Source organism: Oryx dammah, unplaced genomic scaffold (assembly GCF_014754425.2).
Source record: "Oryx dammah isolate SB20612 unplaced genomic scaffold, SCBI_Odam_1.1 HiC_scaffold_23, whole genome shotgun sequence".
Taxonomy (NCBI): Eukaryota; Metazoa; Chordata; class Mammalia; order Artiodactyla; family Bovidae; genus Oryx; species Oryx dammah.
In genome coordinates this window covers 89,802,772-89,822,364 of record NW_024070207.1, presented here as the reverse complement: position 1 = coordinate 89,822,364, position 19,593 = coordinate 89,802,772, and the positions used below count along the sequence as shown (strand labels likewise).

Below are 19,593 nucleotides of genomic sequence, written 5' to 3'. Positions count from 1 at the left end.
AAATCTGGGCCTCAGTTTATCTAATGAGGCAAGAAAAAAAATGCTCTGATAAATTGGAGATAAAAATCTTGTGAGGCTTAGAGGAAAGTTAGGATGGCAAATGGTAGGCATATTGTTGGCCATTTCTGTTCTGTTGATGGTGTCCTAAGCTGGGCAGGGGTCCAGAACTTAGAAGAGGAAAGTGACATAGATGCAAGAGACTTGATGTTTCTGGTCTAGGAACTTCATAACCAAAGATAATTAAAAGTCTGGGCCAGTTTATCTACAGAGCACTGTTCATTTCTCTACCAAATGATGAGAGTAAATTTGAAAGTAAATTTAAGCCAAGATTTAAGCCTGCCAGGTTCCTATTTCTATGGGATTCTCCAAGCAAGAATACTAGAGTGAGTAGCTATTCCCTTCTCCAGGAGATCTTCCTGACCCAGGGGTTGAACCAGGATCTCCCGCATTGCAGGCAGATACTCTACTGTCTGAGCCACCAGGGAAGCCCATAAAATAATTGGGCAGTGACTAAATAGCATAATCTACATTGCTCAGGAAAAGAGTTGCAAAATGGGAGAAAAGGATTTAAAATGGGATAATGTCTAAATCCTTTCCAGCACCTGCTTCTTTAACTTTAATGCCTTTCTCCACTTTGGATTATTAAACATATATATTTGGATTGTTATATTAAATACATTATTTGGCTTGAAGTATTATGAACAGTGTTGGGCACATACATGTTCCAAATATACAAGTCTCTTCCTGTTAACCCCATCTCTGTCGTTTAGTGTTTTCAGTGGACAAAGGTTATAGTCACTATATAGAAGCTACCTGTAACAGTTCCTTAAGGGAAATTCCTATTTGTTTCAGACTTGTCCTCAATGGCAGGGAGTCAGTGTTTGAAATATAGTGAGAAACTACTAACTACAGTTTGATCACATAGTACATTCTAACTGCCCTCTTATTTTCACATATGTGGTTAGTTTGTAAAGTGTTCGATATTTTTAATCTCACTCTTGTTGAGTTCATCTTGGTGGTCAGTGCTGTACATCATCAGAAGGCAGTTAACAATACTTTTGCCTCTTTTTTGGTTTACAGTTGAAATTGCAGCATCCAATGGCTGAGTCAGTTTTAGCTCTCTTAGTCATGCCTCACTTTTTTTTCTCTTAAAATAAAGGCAACTACATCTTTTATTTACTTTCCCATTTGCTTTTTTCTAACTTTTGTTATAGAACTGTGCAAATGATAGAAGCAGAATTCTGCTGACTAATCAAACCCTTTATTCTTGCCTCATTTCTCAATGTCCAAACTGTTTTAGAAGCTTAAATTTTTGTGTCATGTTTAATTAGCATGAGATATTATTTTATGGTACAGATTTAATACTTGATCCATATCCTTAAAATGCTTGGTATAATTCCTCAAAACATTAATTATGTACTATACAGTACATCCATCTCCTCCTCTGGCAAACAAATTTTATGTGTTTGGAGTGAAATTTTGTTTAAATTCCAAACAGTGGTTGATACATGATTTAGCATGAAAACTTATTTATGTGGCAATTGTAAGTGAATATTTTATCTTGGCATTGGTTTAATGATAATATTTGAATTTTTTCTTTAGTAGTCCCAGCCAAGCATTTTCTACTGCCATGGAGTTTATGAATTAGTACCAATTTTATACCTAAATTTAAGATATTAAATATCATGTCTGTCTTTAAATGTATAGATACACTGTGGATAATTATTGAAAGCTGGTAATGAGTTGAATATTCATTTATTTTACCTCTAACTTAAATATTAGTTGAACTTAGAATTTCACTTTAATGACTATTTCACATACTTTTTTAAAAGAGTCAATTATTTTAAACTTATTTCATTCTTTGATACCTGTCTTGAACTCTTGTTTTTACTTGGAGTTGGAGTTGTAGTTGAAAAAATTTTTTAAAGTGTCATCCATGATGCTATAGTGTAACATTTCAGTGAAATTTCAAGCCTTAGTTTTCATTAGTGCCAACGAGAACAGACTGGTTTGTAAGGTTTTTCCGGTGCTACAAAAGCTACAAAATTCTACTGCTAGAAAAACATAGCAAAATAAGGAAAAATTAATTTTATTTCAACCTTTATTGTTTATGATGAAAAATTGCTAGTTCCTTCTTCAGTAAGTAAAATTACTAAGTTTTTTTAACTCTACCATAATTACAGTTTTCAAATTCATCTGAAATTTTAATATGTTAAGAATATTTGATATTTTAATGTAATGGTTAGTTTTGAACATGTAATAATTGAGTGAGGTAAATTAATCTGGAATGATTTGAAAGCTCAAAATTATATCTTGCTGATTTTCTAAGTTGGGTAGAAACTTTAAGAAATAGAAAATACCTTTATTTTTTTTCCTTATACTAAATGAATTGCAGTTTGGGAATAATTTTACCATATTTTAATTTATAATTTAATTAACATACCATCATTAAAGAAAAAGAAGCACCAAATATTAGTAAGTAATAGCTATAATAATAGAATGTCAGGTAATGGGTAGGAACTATATGCTTCATTTTTAAAAATGGTGTCATTTGCTGTAAAATATAGTAGGTTGGAGTCTTGCTGAATTTTGTCAAGGAGTTTCACAGAAAATTCTTTCCAACATTTGAGAAAAGAAACGAAAAGATCTTTTTTGTCTCAAAGATTCTCAAACCTGAAAAGATCTTTTCGTTTCTTTTCTCAAATGTTAGAAAGAATTTTTTGTTGGAAGGATATTCTTGTTATGGTTACTGAGATGAGATATAGGAAGAGAGATTTTTATTAATTATCTAGACCTTTTTTGGTCAAGTTATTGTTTCAACATTTAATGGAAAGCATCTGATGATGGAAGTGGTGGAGAGGAAATTGGGGTTTGTGTTTGTTCTTTCAGTAAAGAAAAATTGGAAAATTACCAACAGTATAAGGAATATCATCAATAATTCATGTATTATAGTATCTCTTCTGGCTTCCCAAGTGGTTCAGTGGTAAAGAATCTGCCTGCCAATGCAGAAAAAGCAAGAGACGTGGGTTTGATCCTTGGGTCGGGAAGATCCCCTGGAGTAGGAAATGGCAACCCACTTCAGTATTCTTGCCTGGAAAATTCCATGGACAGAGGGTTCTGGCAGGCTGTATAGTCCATGGGGTTGTAAAGAGTTGGATGTGACAGAGCACACAGTATCTTTTCTATTATTTTTCTTCAATGGGAGATAGCTTGATTCCTATATTTACTGAAGTATTTACTAAAATGAGTAATTTTCTCAGTTTTTTTTCCTGGTGGATCCAAATCTTATGGATTTGTTCAGCTACCCAGTAATTTAGTTAAGACTTAATTCAGATTTTTTTTTCTGTGTTCTACATAAATGTACAGCTGATTTATTCTCCCTTTTTTTTTTTGTTTTGTTTTAAAGGAACCTAGGTAAAAATGGCTTATCTAACAGTAGCATTTTATTGGATAAATGTCCGCCACCAAGACCACCATCTTCACCATACCCTCCCTTGCCAAAGGAAAAGTTGAATCCACCTACACCTAGTATTTATGTGAGTCTGAATTGACTGACTAGAAATAAATCAAACCAGTGTTTGCACCTACCTGTCTTTCGTAAGATCTTGCTTTAAATCAATATGGATGCCCTTTAGGAAACATTAAAATTATTGGCGGCAGCTTGAATGTTTTGGGGGAAAATGATATATTGAAAAAGATTTTGTAATAGCATTTAAAACATGCCTTCTCAGATATTAACTGTAATTATATCACAGTAGCGTAAAATACTTTTTTACTACCCCCAATTTTTAACAGATTTAGGCAAAAACCACTTAAAAAGTAACTTTTTTGAAGTAAGCTGTGTTTTAAATCTTCATTTTACTAGTTGTAAAGACTTTAACATTCATTCTGTTTTATCCATCTACCAAAAAAATGATATTTACCTTCCCCAAAAATAGCTGTTCAACAATATAAAATGCGATGATAGATAATGTCATTAAAAGACTTAATAGATTATTTAGAACTGAGGATTAGTTTTACTTAATAGACATTTAGACATCTCATATAGGAAGTTGATAAGAGTTCAGTCAAAGCAACTCTTATTTATCTTTCTCCAAAATAGGTCCTCCTACCCCATTTCTTTCCATCTTCCCATTTCCCCACTTCTACCCCAAATGAAAAAATTTTATTGGTTTTAAACACTGATTTTTTTCTCTATTTTATAATAAAGATCACATAACATAAAATTTATCATCTTAACCATTTTTAAGTGTATAGTTCAGTGGTGTTAAGTATATTCTTATTGTTTAAACCAGTTCTCCAGAACATTTTCATCTGGCAGATCTGAAGTTTAATACCTATTTAAAAACCAGCTCCCTCTTCCCTGGTCTCCCCAGCCCCTGGTAGCCATCACTCTGTTTTCTATTTGTATGAATTTGGCTATGTTAGATACCTCATGTAAGTTAAATTATGCACAGTTTTTCTTTTTGTGACTGACTGACTTTCATTTAAAGTGTCTTCAAGATTCATCCACGTTGTACCATGTGATAGGACTTTGTTCCCTTTTAAGGCTGAATAATATTTAAACCATTTTGATTTTGAAGTTTAAATTTTACCTCTCATGTGTTTTGTTCAAGATATAATGGACAAGAGAAATGTATGTGGTTACTACCTAATTCCAATTAGAATCAAAAGACATAGTGATAAAACACTATAAAATATAAAAAATAGAAGGAACGGCACATAGAATGCATTATTTATTTAAATTGTAAAATATAATGAATTGAATTTGGCATAATATTTTCTAAAAGGTCTAATTTATAGAGATCTAACAGTATATTTTAATTTTGCAGTTGGAAAATAAACGTGATGCTTTCTTTCCTCCATTACATCAATTTTGTACAAATCCAAACAACCCTGTTACAGTAATACGTGGCCTTGCTGGAGCTCTTAAGTTGGGTAAGCTTTAAATAAGAAAAAGGAAAAAAGTATATGTATTTCCTTTACTATCTATTAACTTCTAAAGCACTAGCAGAAACTTTTTTCTATTCTTTTGTTGTAATTTTTCACATTTTCATTTTAATATTTTCCTGTCAGAAGGAGGGAGAGAGGGAGTATTACTTTTTTAATTCTGCTTTTATTTTCATGCTGTTATACAATTATGATTTAGGTTGACTAATAGAAATTTTTAATATAAGATTCAGGTAAAACTTGATATTACTATTAAGTACTGTAGCCTCCTAAATAGTTCTTCTCACTTTCAGAGATTGAATAAATGAGTGGATCTTCATTCCGTGGCCCCTTAATTTTTCTCCCTCTGTTGATGGCATGACAGTTAGGTCCAGGGCTTCAGAGTGTGCAGAGGCCCTAGTGTTTTAGGGGAATTAGATAAGAGTACCATGAAACATTTTCCTATTTTACTTAAAGGAAAAATAAAAGCACTTTTAAAAATATGATTCCAAATATATTTTTATTTATTAACTACATTTATTTATTTATGAAGACCTGGGACTTTTCTCTACCAAAACTTTGGTAGAAGCTAACAATGAACATATGGTGGAAGTGAGGACACAGTTGTTGCAGCCAGCAGATGAGAACTGGGATCCCACTGGAACAAAGAAAATCTGGCATTGTGAAAGTAATAGATCTCATACTACAATTGCTAAATATGCACAGTACCAGGCCTCCTCTTTCCAGGAATCATTGAGAGTAAGTATTTACTTACTGAAAATTATTTTATTTTTGAGATTGTTATTTTATTTTATACTATTTTGCTTTGAAAGGGAGCTTTTGTAAGCATCTCATTATTTTATTGTTACATAAAATAGTTTTTTTTTTTATTCTTATTTTTATAACACACTTTATAAATGCTGTCCAGTTCACTCTTATTACTAAGTCTAAGCAAACCTGTGGGTTGATAAATACTATAACTGTCTAGTGAGGTGTCTCTGTTATTTCTGGGATATTTCTATTTAAAGAAGTGTTTCTTAACCTTGGCATTATTCACATTTTGGGTTGGATAGTTCTTTGTTGTGGGGAGTTGCCCTGTGTATTGTAGAATATTTAGTAGCTTCCCTGTTAGATGTCCATTGCACATCCCCGATTCCCTATTCCAGTTTTGACAATCAAAAATGTCTCCAGACATGCCAAATGTCCCCTGTGAGGCAGAATTATCCCTAATTGGGAACTGCTGATATTAGAGGATAAACTAAGCCTCAAGTTTGCTGTATGCTTGCAAAGTTCCTTGTCATATGCCTTCCCATTAAACTGTCAGGTTAGTGTTATCTGATATATAACTCTCCCAGGAAGCATTACCCATCTCAGTCTGAAAGAGGAAACTCCAAGAGAGGCATAAATTATTTCAAAATATACAGAAAATTAAGGAACAAAACTTTGAAAAATAATCAGGATTATTATTAAGATTCATAGGCCTTTCAGCAGTGAAGCATTACTAAAATCCTTTAGCACTGAAATGAGAACTTCGTGAATTCTCCTACAAAGTAAACATAAAACATCTGTAAAAGTGACTTTATTAAATGTATTACTCAAACACTTATCTGTACTCAATTGTTCTGTAAATATCCCACAGCTGAAATTTAATATGTGCCTGCAAGTCTTTTATTTGCAATTCATTAGATTTGCTTATCTCTGTTTAAAATTCTGCCCTGAGTTCACATTTTCAATCTAGGCAACATTTGTACCTGCTAATCATATGATTGTGTTCCTTTCTCACTACCACTCCCTATATCATATAGAGAAAGTCATCTAATAAAAACTATCCTGCAACTTATATGAGTTGCAGTAAATTTGTTGTTCATATAAATTTCTCTAGTTCAAACTTCTGAGATACTTCAGCTCCATGGTAGTATTATGGTCAGAAAAGAAATAGATAATAAGCAGGATTCAGAGATCATCAAGGAAATTTTTGGAAGATGATGATGAGAGGCAGAGTATTTAAATAGAAATTGATCCATAATCAAAGAAACAATGGTTTTTGTGTGTGCTTTGGAGACGTGAAAAATTTAATAAATGTTTATAAAGCATACACATTTAAAGGGAGGGAGGCAGAAATGTCACTAAGTATACCTAAGTCAGAAATTGTAGAACAGAGGTAAAAAGATACCATATCAGTGACAGGGAAATCATAAATAATAGTAATATTTGCATCGAAAAGTTCTTGTATTTGTCCAACATTTAATTTACTTGCTAATGTAAGAAGCACAAGCTGGAATCAAGATTGCCGGGAGAAATATCAATAACCTCAGATATGCAGATGACACCACCCTTAGGGCAGAAAGTAAAGAGGAACTAAAAAGCCTCTTGATGAAAGTGAAAGAGGAGAGTGAAAAAGTTGGCTTAAAGCTCAACATTCAGAAAACGAAGATCTTGGCATCTGGTCCCATCACTTCATGGGAAATAGATGGGGAAACAGTGTCAGACTTTATTTTTCTGGGCTCCAAAATCACTGCAGATGGTGACTGCAGCCATGAAATTAAGAGATGCTTACTCCTTGGAAGAAAGGTTATGACCAACCTAGATAGCATATTCAAAAGCAGAGACATTACTTTGCCAACAAAGGTCTGTCTAGTCAAGGCTATGGTTTTTCCTGTGGTCATGTATGGTTGTGAGAGTTGGACTGTGAAGAAAGCTGAGCGCTGAAGAATTGATGCTTTTGAACTGTGGTGTTGGAGAAGACTCTTGAGAGTCCCTTGCAGGGAGATCCAACCAGTCCATTCTGAAGGAGATCAGCCCTGGGATTTCTTTGGAAGGAATGATGCTAAAGCTGAAGCTCCAGTACTTTGGCCACCTCATGCAAAGAGTTGACTCATTGGAAAAGACTCTGATGCTGGGAGGGATTGGGGGCAGGAGGAGAAGGGGACGACCGAGGATGAGATGGCTAGATGGCATCACTGACTCGATGGACATGAGTCTGAGTGAACTCCGGGAGTTGGTGATGGACAGGGAGGCCTGGCGTGCTGCGATTCATGGGGTCGCAAAGAGTTGGACACGACTAAGCGACTGAACTGAACTGAATGTTGTAAATGTTTATAATTCACATATAATTCATTTTGAGGGGAAAAAGTTTTATCCCAGAAATAACACTCACATTTGTCCATAATAAAGAATAGAGAAAATCTTAACCTCTGCCTTTCCATATGCATTGCATACATATATAATTACATATACACACACACCTCTGTTAGTTGAGGAAATTTATAATCAAGGTTGCCACTTCTGGGCCTCTCAACCTAAGTTTCCTCTCTTGAAAGTGGGGAGGAATGGAGCAGAAACGAGAATCTATAGTTTTTCTCCTTATAGGAGAATATTAGTAAGGGAGACTATGTGGCTGGTGGAGGGGGTTAGATACCATGCCCAGTGAGTTTTGACTTTGCCTGGCTATTCTATTTAATGTGGTCTTTGAAGAAGTTTTCATGTGAGAGAGATCTATAGAAACTTAGCTTCAGTATTCCACCATTGATCTGTGTGTAAACTTTTCAATTGTATGGTAAAAAGGTTGCACAATAAATACTAAGCTGCAATTCTTTTTGCTTAATCTACAGGAAGAGAATGAGAAAAGAAGTCACCATAAAGACCACTCAGATAATGAATCTACATCTTCAGATAAGTAAGTAATTTGTAATGTCCACTTGGTGTTTCTGTTTAAAAGGCATGGTTCTAATATTGTCTCTCTCTTTAAGTTCTGGGAGGAGAAGGAAAGGACCCTTTAAAACTATAAAGTTTGGGACCAACATTGACCTGTCTGATGACAAAAAGTAAGTCTTTCTAGTAGTGTTTCTGTTAACTGATGCAAAGAGGTGTCCTATTAGCATGACTGAGAATTGTCTAGTTTCCTCTTCTGTTTTGTTCCTTGTCATTTTTCTAAATTAATATGCAGGTTTTAGCCAAATTATTTATGCTAGGTTTTACAATTATTTTCTTTGACTTAAAACTCTTGTATATATTTTCAAGACCCTTCTATATGTTGTTGCACAATCATAAAATTATATAAAATATATTTATAAAATAAAATTATACAACAATTATAAAAGTAAGGAAGTCAGTTTTTTTCTTTAATTTTAATGCTTTTTGTTAGGATGTTTTCTTTGCAAAGTTTAAAAATTTAAGTATTCCAGAGTTTTCCTATGCAGAAGTAAAATATTTATAGATTTGATTGTTTTTTTGATTGGAACATAAAGTTCTTAAAGTTTTTTAATACACATATTTATAGCAGGGTTTCACTCGATCTGTTTTTTTATTGCAGGTGGAAATTGCAGCTACATGAGCTGACTAAACTTCCTGCTTTTGTGCGTGTTGTATCAGCAGGAAATCTTCTAAGCCACGTTGGTCATACCATACTGGGTATGAACACAGTTCAACTATACATGAAAGTTCCAGGAAGCAGAACACCAGGTAACTTTTATGAACTAACAATTGACACACAAATTGATCAAAATGTGAACCATGCAAAAGAGAACTGGATTCTTTTCATTTATAATGAATGAAACCGGTAGAATTGTTTGTATTACAAGATATGACTCTTGAACTGAGCTCAGATTATTAATATTTTTTCCCCCTTGGTAGTATCTTTTTAAAAATGTAATAGCCCTGAAATAACAACAGTGTAATCTGGAAACTTGATCATTGGAGTATTTCTGGGAAAAGAAGTCCCTGTGACTTAAAGACTATTATTCATCCCATCTACTGCAGAGTGGCAGGGTTACCCTAAACTTTTACCACAATCATGATAATAAATATGTTTTATATTATGGCAGTGCAAAAACAGTTTTTTAGAATAATACATTTTCTAATCCATTCCCTTCTATTTCATCTAACAAAGAAAGTGTACGTTGCAATCTCCTTGTTGGATTGCAGTGTACAGTTGACAACAGCACTTGATGTGGAGACATTACTAGCCTCATCCTGGTGTCTAGTCCAGATTTTACCACCAACTAGGCTTGTCACTTTGACAAGTCACTTTTCTTCTCTGGGTCTTCTTTTTTACATTAGTAAAATGAAGTTACATTAGTTTTAGATTTAGAATTCTGTCCAGCACTAATATATCATGTTTTTTGTGCTCCCTTTGATTGATATGAAATTTCAGAGGGTGATGTTCAAAATATTTAACAATTAGGATGGGTGCTGGTGATCAAGAGTTTAGTTATACCGGTGCCTGCAGGCTGCATGTCATCCTCAGATGTTTCTGTTTGCTCCTTGAAGTAGCCATGGTTTGAAGACCAGATTGCTTCATTCTTTATTACCTGTTCATTGAATTGTAACTAAAAAAATTGTTTCAAGATAGGCCTATGCTTGCTTCTGGGTAAAGTAGGTCAGTAGTTCCCAGTTCTGGCTGCTTATTCGAATTTTCTAATAAGCTTTTAAAATATGTGTAGTTGACTAATATCTGGAGATTGAGAGCCGGGCATCCATATTTAAAAAAAAAAAAACAGAAGTCCTTCAGAGAATTACAGTATACAGCCAGGATTAATACCACTAGGCTGTAGTTTGTGTCCTCAGGCCATTGGAAGCCCAGTTCTGTGATATTTTATGAATAGTTGAATAAAGTAGAAACAGTTCTGGAATAAATGGTAGAAGATCTATCTACTCTTTACTCTGTCATTTAGACACCAGTGTAAATGCTAAGCAAGTTATTTGAATTCTCTGTAGTTCATTTTTCTTATGTATGTTAAATTGGATTGATTCTATTAAAATTCATCTCAAATGAAATTTTCTCTCATCAATTTGAATTATTTTATGCAAATAGTATTATCCTTATATCAAAGAATGCAGTTTTTCATTACAAATCAAGGGGGAAGAAAACTTGATAGATCACTTCTTTGTCAGTTCTATCTAGAATGTTGGGGGTTTTTTGGTTGGTTTGTATACAAGGTATAGTTTTTCAAAATGTCCTATGGAACCTTAAAGAATTTTCTAAAGAATTTCCTTAAGGTAGTGCTATCCAAAAGAAATATAATGCAAGTCATATATATGACTTAAATGTGACTTAAAATTTTATAGTAACATTAATGAAAAATGAAATTAATTTTATCCTAGTTATTTCCAAATAATCTTTTAAACATGTGATCAATACAAAATTATTGAAACAGCCCCTTGAAATACAGTATATACTTTGCAGTTATTGTATGTCTCAGTTCACATTACCGTATCTTAAGTGCTTATTGTATTAGACAACTTAGTATTAGAAGAAATGTTAATTAGTTTGGTTCAGTGTTTTTAAATTGCTTTGAATACTTTTCGTGGGACAAGCACTTTGTTCTTGGATTTACCTAGATAAATATGTTACCTGCTTTAATGGACTTTATGATCAGCCTATGTTCTAAACTAGAGATGCTCTCAGGTTCTACCCTAAAAGGTTTTTATTTTAGTTAGATGATGGGATCCCAACGTTTCTAATTTTAATTACAGCTTCATTTTACTTAGAGTCCATGCAATGAACACTTCTAGCCATCTACCTGTGATGAGACAGTAGTATTACAAGTAATATCTTCACATTATGCTGTGATACAAGAAGACTAGGGTGTTGTGTGCACAAAGTGTGGCAAGAGCAGCTACATTTTTATTAATTGAGGTGAAACTCATATAACAAAATTAAACCCTTTGACGTATGCAGTTCAGTGACATTTAATACAGTTACTATGGTGTGTAGTTCCAAGACATTTTCATTAGCCTGTAAGGAAACCCCATACCCGTTAAGTAGTCATCCCATTTCCCCCTTCCTCTTAGCCCCTGACAACATCTAGTCTCTTCTTTCTAGCTGTATAGTGTTACCTGTTCTGGATGTTGCATGTGAATGGAATCATACAGTATACTGCCTTTTGTGTCTGGCTTCTTTCACTTAGCAGGTTTTTGAGGTTCATCCATACTGTATCAGGTTCAATTTTTATGGCCAAGTAATATTCCACCGTATGGATATAGAACAATTTATTTCAGTCATCAGTTGAGGGGCATTTGGGATGTTTACTTTTTAGCTGTTTTGAATACAGTGTTTCATGTATTCATGTACAAGAATTTGTTGAATACTTATTTATACTTCTTTTGATTATATACCTAGAATTAGAATTGCTGGGTCATGTGACAATTCTATGTTTAGCTTTTTGAAGATTTTGAAACTGCTTTCCACAACAGCTACACCATTTTACATTCCTGACAGCAATGTACAAAGGTTCCAATTTTTCTTCCACATCCTTGTGTACATTGCTTACTTTCCATTTTTTTCTTATAGCTGACCCAGCAGATTTGACTTTTAGTGTGTCCGTGTATGGTTTTAATTTTCATGTGCTTGTTGGCCATTTGTATATCTACTCTGGGGAAAATGTCTGTCTCTAGTTCCTTCCTAATTTTTTAATTGAGTTGTTTGCCCCTATGTTGTTGAGTTGTAAGAGTTCTTTATATAGTCTGGATATTAATTCTTTATCAGATACATGATTTGCAGTATTTCCTCACATTTTGTAGGTTATTATTTCATTCTCTTGATAGTGTCCATTTATGTACAAAAGTTTTTAAATTTTAATGGTTTAATATTTTTCTTTTATCACATGCTTTTGGTGTCATATTTAAGAAACCATTACAAAATCCAAAATTGTAAAGAATTTGTGTCTGTGTTTTCTTAGATTTTTATAGTTCTTAGATTTAGGTCTTTGATCCATTTTCAGTTAGTTTTTTGTGTATAGTATGAGCCAGGGGCCCAACAATATTCTTTTACATTTAGCTAACCTGTTTTCCCAGCACCATTTGTTGGAAAAACTATTTTTTTCCTCTATCAAATGACCTTGACACCCTTGTTGAAAATCAATTGACCATAGATGTATGGGTTTAATTCTGGAAACTTGATACTGTTCCATTGATTTTCATCTCCATTTTTATTCCAATACCACACGGGTTTGATTCCCTTTGAGGTAATTTTTAAAATTGGGAAATGTGAGTCCTCAACTTAGTCCTTTATCTCTTCATAGAGCTTTGAGTTACTGTCTTATATTCTTTCATTTCAGTCTGAAAAACTGTAGCATTTCTTATAGAGCAGATTGACTAAATTCTCCTTTAGTTTTGAAGAATAGTTTTGCCAGATTTTTAGTTCAGTTTTTTTGGTTAAGTTTTTCTTTCTCTTCAGCAACATAAATATGTTAAGCTATTGCTTTCCGGACCCCATGGTTTCCGTTATGAAAAGAGCTATTTTGTTGACAATCCTGTTCATATCACAATCACTTCTCTTCTTCTGCTTTCTAGATTTTCTTTGCCTTTATACAGTATTATTATCTTAGAATGAATATTTTTGAATTTATCTTTCTTAGAATTCCCTGAGCTTCTTGGATATGGATATTCATGTCTTTTGTCACATTTGGGAAGTTTTTTACTATCATTTCTTCAAATATTCTTATTGCCCCTTTCTCTTCGTCTTCTGGGACGCCTACAATGCATGTGCATGCTCGTGTCCCACGGGTCTCTTAGGGTCTGTGGGGTTTTTTTCATTGTTTTCTTTCTTCTCCTCAGAATATATAGTTTCATTTGACCTATCTGTAAATTTGCTGATTCTTTATCCTGGTCACATCTACTGAACTGAATTCATTTCAGTTACTGTTTTTTTCAGCTTCAAAGTTTTATCTCATTCCTTATTATTATTTGCATTTCTTCATTGATAATCACAGAAAGCTACACAAAAAAAAACACAATTACAGAAAATTAACCAAACTGATCACATGGACCACAGCCTTGTCTAACTCAATGAAACTATTAGCTATGCCACGTAGGGCCACCCAAGACGGACGGGTCATGGTGGAGAGTTCTGAAAAAACATGGTTCCCTGGAGAAGGGAATGGCAAACCACTTTTGTATTTTTGCCTTGAGAATCCCATGAACAGTATGAAAAGGCAAAAAGATAGGACACTGAAAGATGAACTCCCCAGGTCGGTAGATGCCCAAAATGCTACTGGAGATCAGTGGAGAAATAACTCCAGAAAGAGTGAAGAGACGGAGCAGAAGCAAAAACAACACCCAGTTGTGGTTGTGACAGGTGATGGAAGTAAAGTCTGATGCTGTAAAGAGCAATATTGCATAGTAACCTGGAATGTTAGGTCCATGAATCAAGGCAAATTGGAAGTGGTCAAACAGGAGATGGCAAGAGTGACATCGACATTTTAGGAATCAGTGAACTAAAATGGACTGGACTGGGTGAATTTAACTTAGATGCCCATTATATCTGCTACGGTGAGCAGGAATCCCTTAGAAGAAATGGAGTAGCCATTAGGAGAAGGGGACAACAGAGAATGAGATGGTTGCATGGCATCACCGACTCAATGAACATGAGTTTGAGTAAGCTCCGGGCATTGGTGATGGACAAGGAAACCTGGCGTGCTGCAGTCCATCGGGTCGCAAAGAGTTGGACAGGACTGAGCAACTGAAGTGAACTGATTGATAATCTGTTTGTTGAGGCATCATTCTTGTTTCCTTTTGTTCTTGTGCATGGTTTTCTTTAACTCTAAGTATATTTTAAGATAGTTGATATAAAGTATTTGTCTCTGAAGTCCAGTGTCTGTGCCTTTTCAGGAATACCTTTTGTTAATTTGTTTTTTTTTTTTTTTTTTCTTTTTTCTTTCTAAAACTAGACCATACTTTGTTTCTTTACATACCTCATGAGTTTTTGTTGAAAACTGATTTCTTGAGTATTTGTAGAATGTGGTCTCTGAAGCCTCTGTCCGTTTAGCATAGTGCTCAGCTACTGTTTTGACATTTTGAATATTATGTTGTGGCAGTTAGCAGAAATCAGATTCTCCTCTCTTTTCTAAGGTTTGTTACTGTTGCTTGTTATGGGCTATAGTTCATTTAGTGACTTTCCACATTTTTTTTTCAGTTATTCATATATCTGTTCTTTTTCAGGTTATTTTCCCATTTAGGCCATTACAGAGTATTGAGTAGAGTTCCCTGTACTATACAGTAGGTACTCATTAGTTATCTATTTTTATATGTAGTGAGAGTGAAGTCACTCAGTTGTGTCCAACTCGGTTGTGGACTGTAGCCCACCAGGCTCCTCTGTCCAAGGGATTTTCCAGGCAAGAATACTGGAGTGGGTTGCAATATTCTTCTCCAGGGGATCTTCCTGACCCAGGGATTGAACTCAGGTCTCCCACATTGCAGGCAGACTTCTTACCCTCTGAGCCACATGGAATCCCTTTTATATGTAGTAGTCACACTGTTTTTATAAAGACTATATTCCTTGTCATATATGGGCACTGACGTGTCCTTTCCATTAATTATCTCAGCAGCGATATGACAGATTTCTTTAAATGCCTCTTGCCCTAGGCATGCATGTGGCTTCTAAATTCTAGAGTATCCAGAGGAACTTTTCAAAGCCTTTATTCCTATGAAATCTCACTCCCCAGCTTTTCCATCCAAACGTTTGGGATGTCTGTTGTTTGCTCCAGGTGGTTCTTTGTTTGTTTGTTTTGTCTTTCGCCCTTGGTGGCATCAGCTTGTTCTTTAGTCTTGCAATGTTCTTTGAGGGCCTCCTGCATCGAAATACTTGTGCTGATAGGAGCTCTGAGGTAGGTGAAAGAACGAGAAATCCCTTTTCTGTCAGCCTTTTGGGGAAACTGTAGGGTAGACAAAACAGAAGAACAGAATTCTTTGGGAACAAGATCTACTGTGCTCCCTCCAGAACCAGGGACCCTCACACCAGGAATTCACAGTACTATTTTTTAAGTTCACTGTCACAGCAGTGGTAGAAATGAGATGTGGTGAGTGACATACAGATATCCTGCTGTGTTTAAGTCACCTTTCTTTTGCTCAGTTGTTTGTTTCTGTAAACCTTTGACTATATTGCCCAAATTTCTGATGAGGTTACTTCTGACAGTTTTCACCAGGTGTTTTTGTTATTTTTATTGTTCTGGCGAGTTCCCCAAGTTCCCTCCTTGGCCATTTTTGTTGACACCATTCCTGCCACTGCATACAGTTTGAAAATCAGACTTCTTGCCTCTCTACTGACGTCCTAATGCTACTTGTGAGAAATGGGAATTAGTTCACAAGGAAGAAGTGGTAATAATAATAATAGCTAATATTTATTACTTATCATGTATTAGGCAGTATTCAAAGCAGTCTTTATTTCATTGTTCCTCAGAACAACCCGTTGACTTATTGGAATCATTATCACCAAATCTTATAGGAAACTAAATCAAAAAGGTTTAGAAACTTGCCCACTGTCAAATAATAACTAAGCCAAGGAACCTGGCTTCACAACCTAAGCTTTTAACCATGATTTAGGTTGTCTTCCACAGAGCTGCTACTGAAAAAGTTAGGAGTTGACCAAACTCAGCTCTAAGACTTGACATATACTGATAAACAACTGAGTAACACAGGAGCATTTTCTGTTGAACATTTCTAAGACACAGTTTTCTATAGAATTTCTTGTATGCTGATTATTTTTTCTTTTAACATTTCAGGTCATCAAGAAAATAACAATTTCTGTTCAGTTAACATTAATATTGGTCCAGGTGACTGTGAATGGTTTGTTGTTCCAGAAGGTTACTGGGGTGTTCTGAATGACTTCTGTGAAAAGTAGGTTTCCAAACTGAATTTTATTAAACCTAATTATTTGAAAACAATTATTGTAAAGGGCAACTTACTAAGCTGGATATCCTAATGCATGTAAGCAGTTTTCACTTACCATTCAGCAGGAAATTGATTTATAAAATGATTTGATTATAAACCTATTATTTTGTGTTATTGGGAGTATTTTAAGAAAGATACCTTAAAACCACTTCATGCAGTAGAGATAGTCTTGAATTTAATGGGTAGAAAGTTGAGTTGTTTAGTGGGTTAATTAAGCAGTTGATTTATAATAAATACTTGTTTATGTGAAAGAAACATTTTCTTAGATAAATGGCTTTAGAAATGGAAGGAATTCTATAATTGAGCACCCTTAGAGGTTGTTAATAACTTAAACTTGAATGTATTACTCTTTGCTGTATCATGATGATACAAATTCTTTTTAAAACTACATTGGCAACTTTTCTTATAAAGCAATTTTATAAGATTTAAACAATAGCTTCAGATTTTGTCACCTAGAATTGAAAGAATTCACATAGTGGAAATGTTCCTTTCCTTAAGTTCCTAGAAACTCTTCATTTAATTATCTTCTGTTAGAGAGTACTTGGGAATTGTTTTCAAATTGTTTTAAATTGTTATTAATTTAAATTTAATTATTTGTCTTATTTTGTTTAAAAAATAACTCCATTACTTAAGATCCTGATTTTTTTTCCATTTGTAATAAAATTGGAAAATTCTTATAGCTAAAAATATAAATTATACATACATTTGATGTTATTTCCTCTCCAGCCCAGTAGGATAAAGAGGGAAAACCACCTAAAACATTTATATATGCGAGACTTTGAAAATTAATTATACACCTATTATACATACTGACTTATAGTTTACAAATTTGGGGTTAAAAGATCCTTGCTGTAAATACCTTGATTTAGTATGAAATGTAAATATAGTTTACATTTTTACTATAAATATAGTTGCAAAAACAACCATAATACAACAGAATTTATTTATATACAAGCAGAAGGTAATCACCTTTTATTTCCTTTGCTACACAGGTTTCCTTTAATTGTAAGAAAGCTCGAGATATGGAATTTTAGAGTCAAATGCTCTTATGAAATAACCTGATCCATTTTAATCTTTACTGGACCAACAGTCTGGTGGTAGCAGAGAAAGAACTGTATCATACAGAAAATCTCTATAGTGTTTTGGAAATATTTATATCTCTTAAACTTTGAGATACTATTTAGTATATTGTTGTAGCTACAGTACAGTGATTCTTTTTCATTATTTCTGAGTAGGATTGACTATTTTTAGGATTTAGTGTTCTTTTCTATCTGAATGGAGAGGTAACCTGGGAATAGGTAATTGGAATAGGCAGATGATGTCTAAAAAGCTTGAATGTGGGGATAATAAAAAAGTCTGAAGAGTTAGGTAAATTTAACTAAGTTTCAGAAATACCACTTGCTACCTCTGCATTTCAGTGTAATTTTGTTTCATAGAAGGATTGTTACTTGTGATATTATCTGATTCGACTGTATCTGTATAGTTTGTTTTATGACTTTATATTTGTCATGAAATAACCAGTCACTTGACTATATGATAGAGAAGATACTTGATTTTTTGTCATTGTTATTAGTTTGAGTTGTTTTTTTTTTTACCCTAGCTATTGAATATAGATGGTGTTGATTGCTTGCTTGCTTTTGGATAGAAAGTTTTCTCCAGTTTTAAAACAACAACACATGGGATAAGTAGGGCTAGGATTTGTTTATAACCATATTCCGCTTTACAGACAAGTTTTTCTAAACTGTAGTTGTAAAAATATTTCATATTATGATGAAATAGAATTAAAAGCCAGATTTTAAAGGAAAAGCTTAGTAACATGTTGTTTCTAAAGTATAGTGGTGGTGCTGGTGATTGTTATCAATATTTGTGCATGTGTATGAGTGTTCATTTTTTAACTGCATCATTTTAGTCAGTCATCAAAACTGTACAGAGACTGATATGCTATCCTCCTTTCCTGCTTAGGATTCAAAACAGCAATAGAGAATATTTCTGGTTTCTGTTCTACTTTTCCTCAGAAAATGAACTTGTATGTGCCATAGAGTTCCTGTTTATGGATTTAAATAGCTTGATGCCAACCCCACCTTCCATTTGCCTTTTAGAGATTTCTAGGTGCACCAAGGAAAAGGGTTTAATCAAAATAGACTTTAGTGAAATGAAATTAAAGGTTAATGTATGTGTTACTTAAAATAGCTTTTGATTTCATTTGGATCTTTGAAAAATCAACTGAAGGTAGTAATACTGATACTTAGATAAGTAATCCACTACTTAACTGTAATTAATTTCACTCACTTTATATACTACAGTTTCTCATTGCATAAGCTGTACATTTCAGTGCAATGAATAACTATTTTTTTTTTAAAACTTCTGGCATTGTCTTTCAGTCATGTAAGGAGCTTATTAAAGTACTTGATCCATTTGTAATATTTTTTATTTCAGAAATAATTTGAATTTCCTAATGGGTTCTTGGTGGCCCAACCTTGAAGATCTTTATGAAGCAAATGTTCCAGTGTATAGGTTTATTCAGCGACCTGGAGATTTGGTCTGGATAAATGCAGGCACTGTGCATTGGGTTCAGGCTATTGGCTGGTGCAACAACATTGCTTGGAATGTTGGTCCACTTACAGGTATTTTAAAGACTATGACTTTAAGAAAAATACTTTAGTTTATAAAGGGTTGTATCTGATGAGTTTATTCTTTTTTCCTTGGAATGTAGCTCACTAGAAATCAGAGGAAGAATGTTTCCTTGAGTAAAAATTTAACTTGTAGTACAAGATAGTTACCAAATAAAAATCCAAGACTGTAGATCTCACCAAATGATAAATTTATGTTTTATATACAAGAAAGAGATACTTTCAATAATTTTTTAGAGTGCTTGATTTTGTTTTATAAAGGAAAGCCTTTATGGGAGAAAGCAAAGTATAGTGGTTATGCATTCTTTGAAATCTTTCATTATCTGATATGTCATATATATTTAGCCCTATTATGTTAAAATCTATT

General features: G+C 33.8%; 1 protein-coding gene across 9 annotated transcripts in view; it reads left to right on the top strand.

Moving 5' to 3' along the window:
* KDM6A (lysine demethylase 6A) overlaps positions 1-19,593 on the top strand; it is a 182,319-nt gene that overhangs the window by 144,008 nt on the left and 18,718 nt on the right. For all 9 annotated transcript variants that reach the window (XR_005725456.1, XR_005725455.1, XM_040266144.1 and 6 more), the window contains 8 exons: positions 3,407-3,536; positions 4,833-4,938; positions 5,483-5,688; positions 8,541-8,605; positions 8,679-8,753; positions 9,242-9,390; positions 16,428-16,542; positions 19,033-19,220. Coding sequence is in view for 7 of the 9 variants with exons in the window: in XM_040266144.1 (XP_040122078.1) it covers positions 3,407-3,536; positions 4,833-4,938; positions 5,483-5,688; positions 8,541-8,605; positions 8,679-8,753; positions 9,242-9,390; positions 16,428-16,542; positions 19,033-19,220 (1,034 nt within the window). In the remaining 2 variants the exon portion in view is untranslated. The remainder of the gene's footprint in view (positions 1-3,406; positions 3,537-4,832; positions 4,939-5,482; positions 5,689-8,540; positions 8,606-8,678; positions 8,754-9,241; positions 9,391-16,427; positions 16,543-19,032; positions 19,221-19,593) is intronic.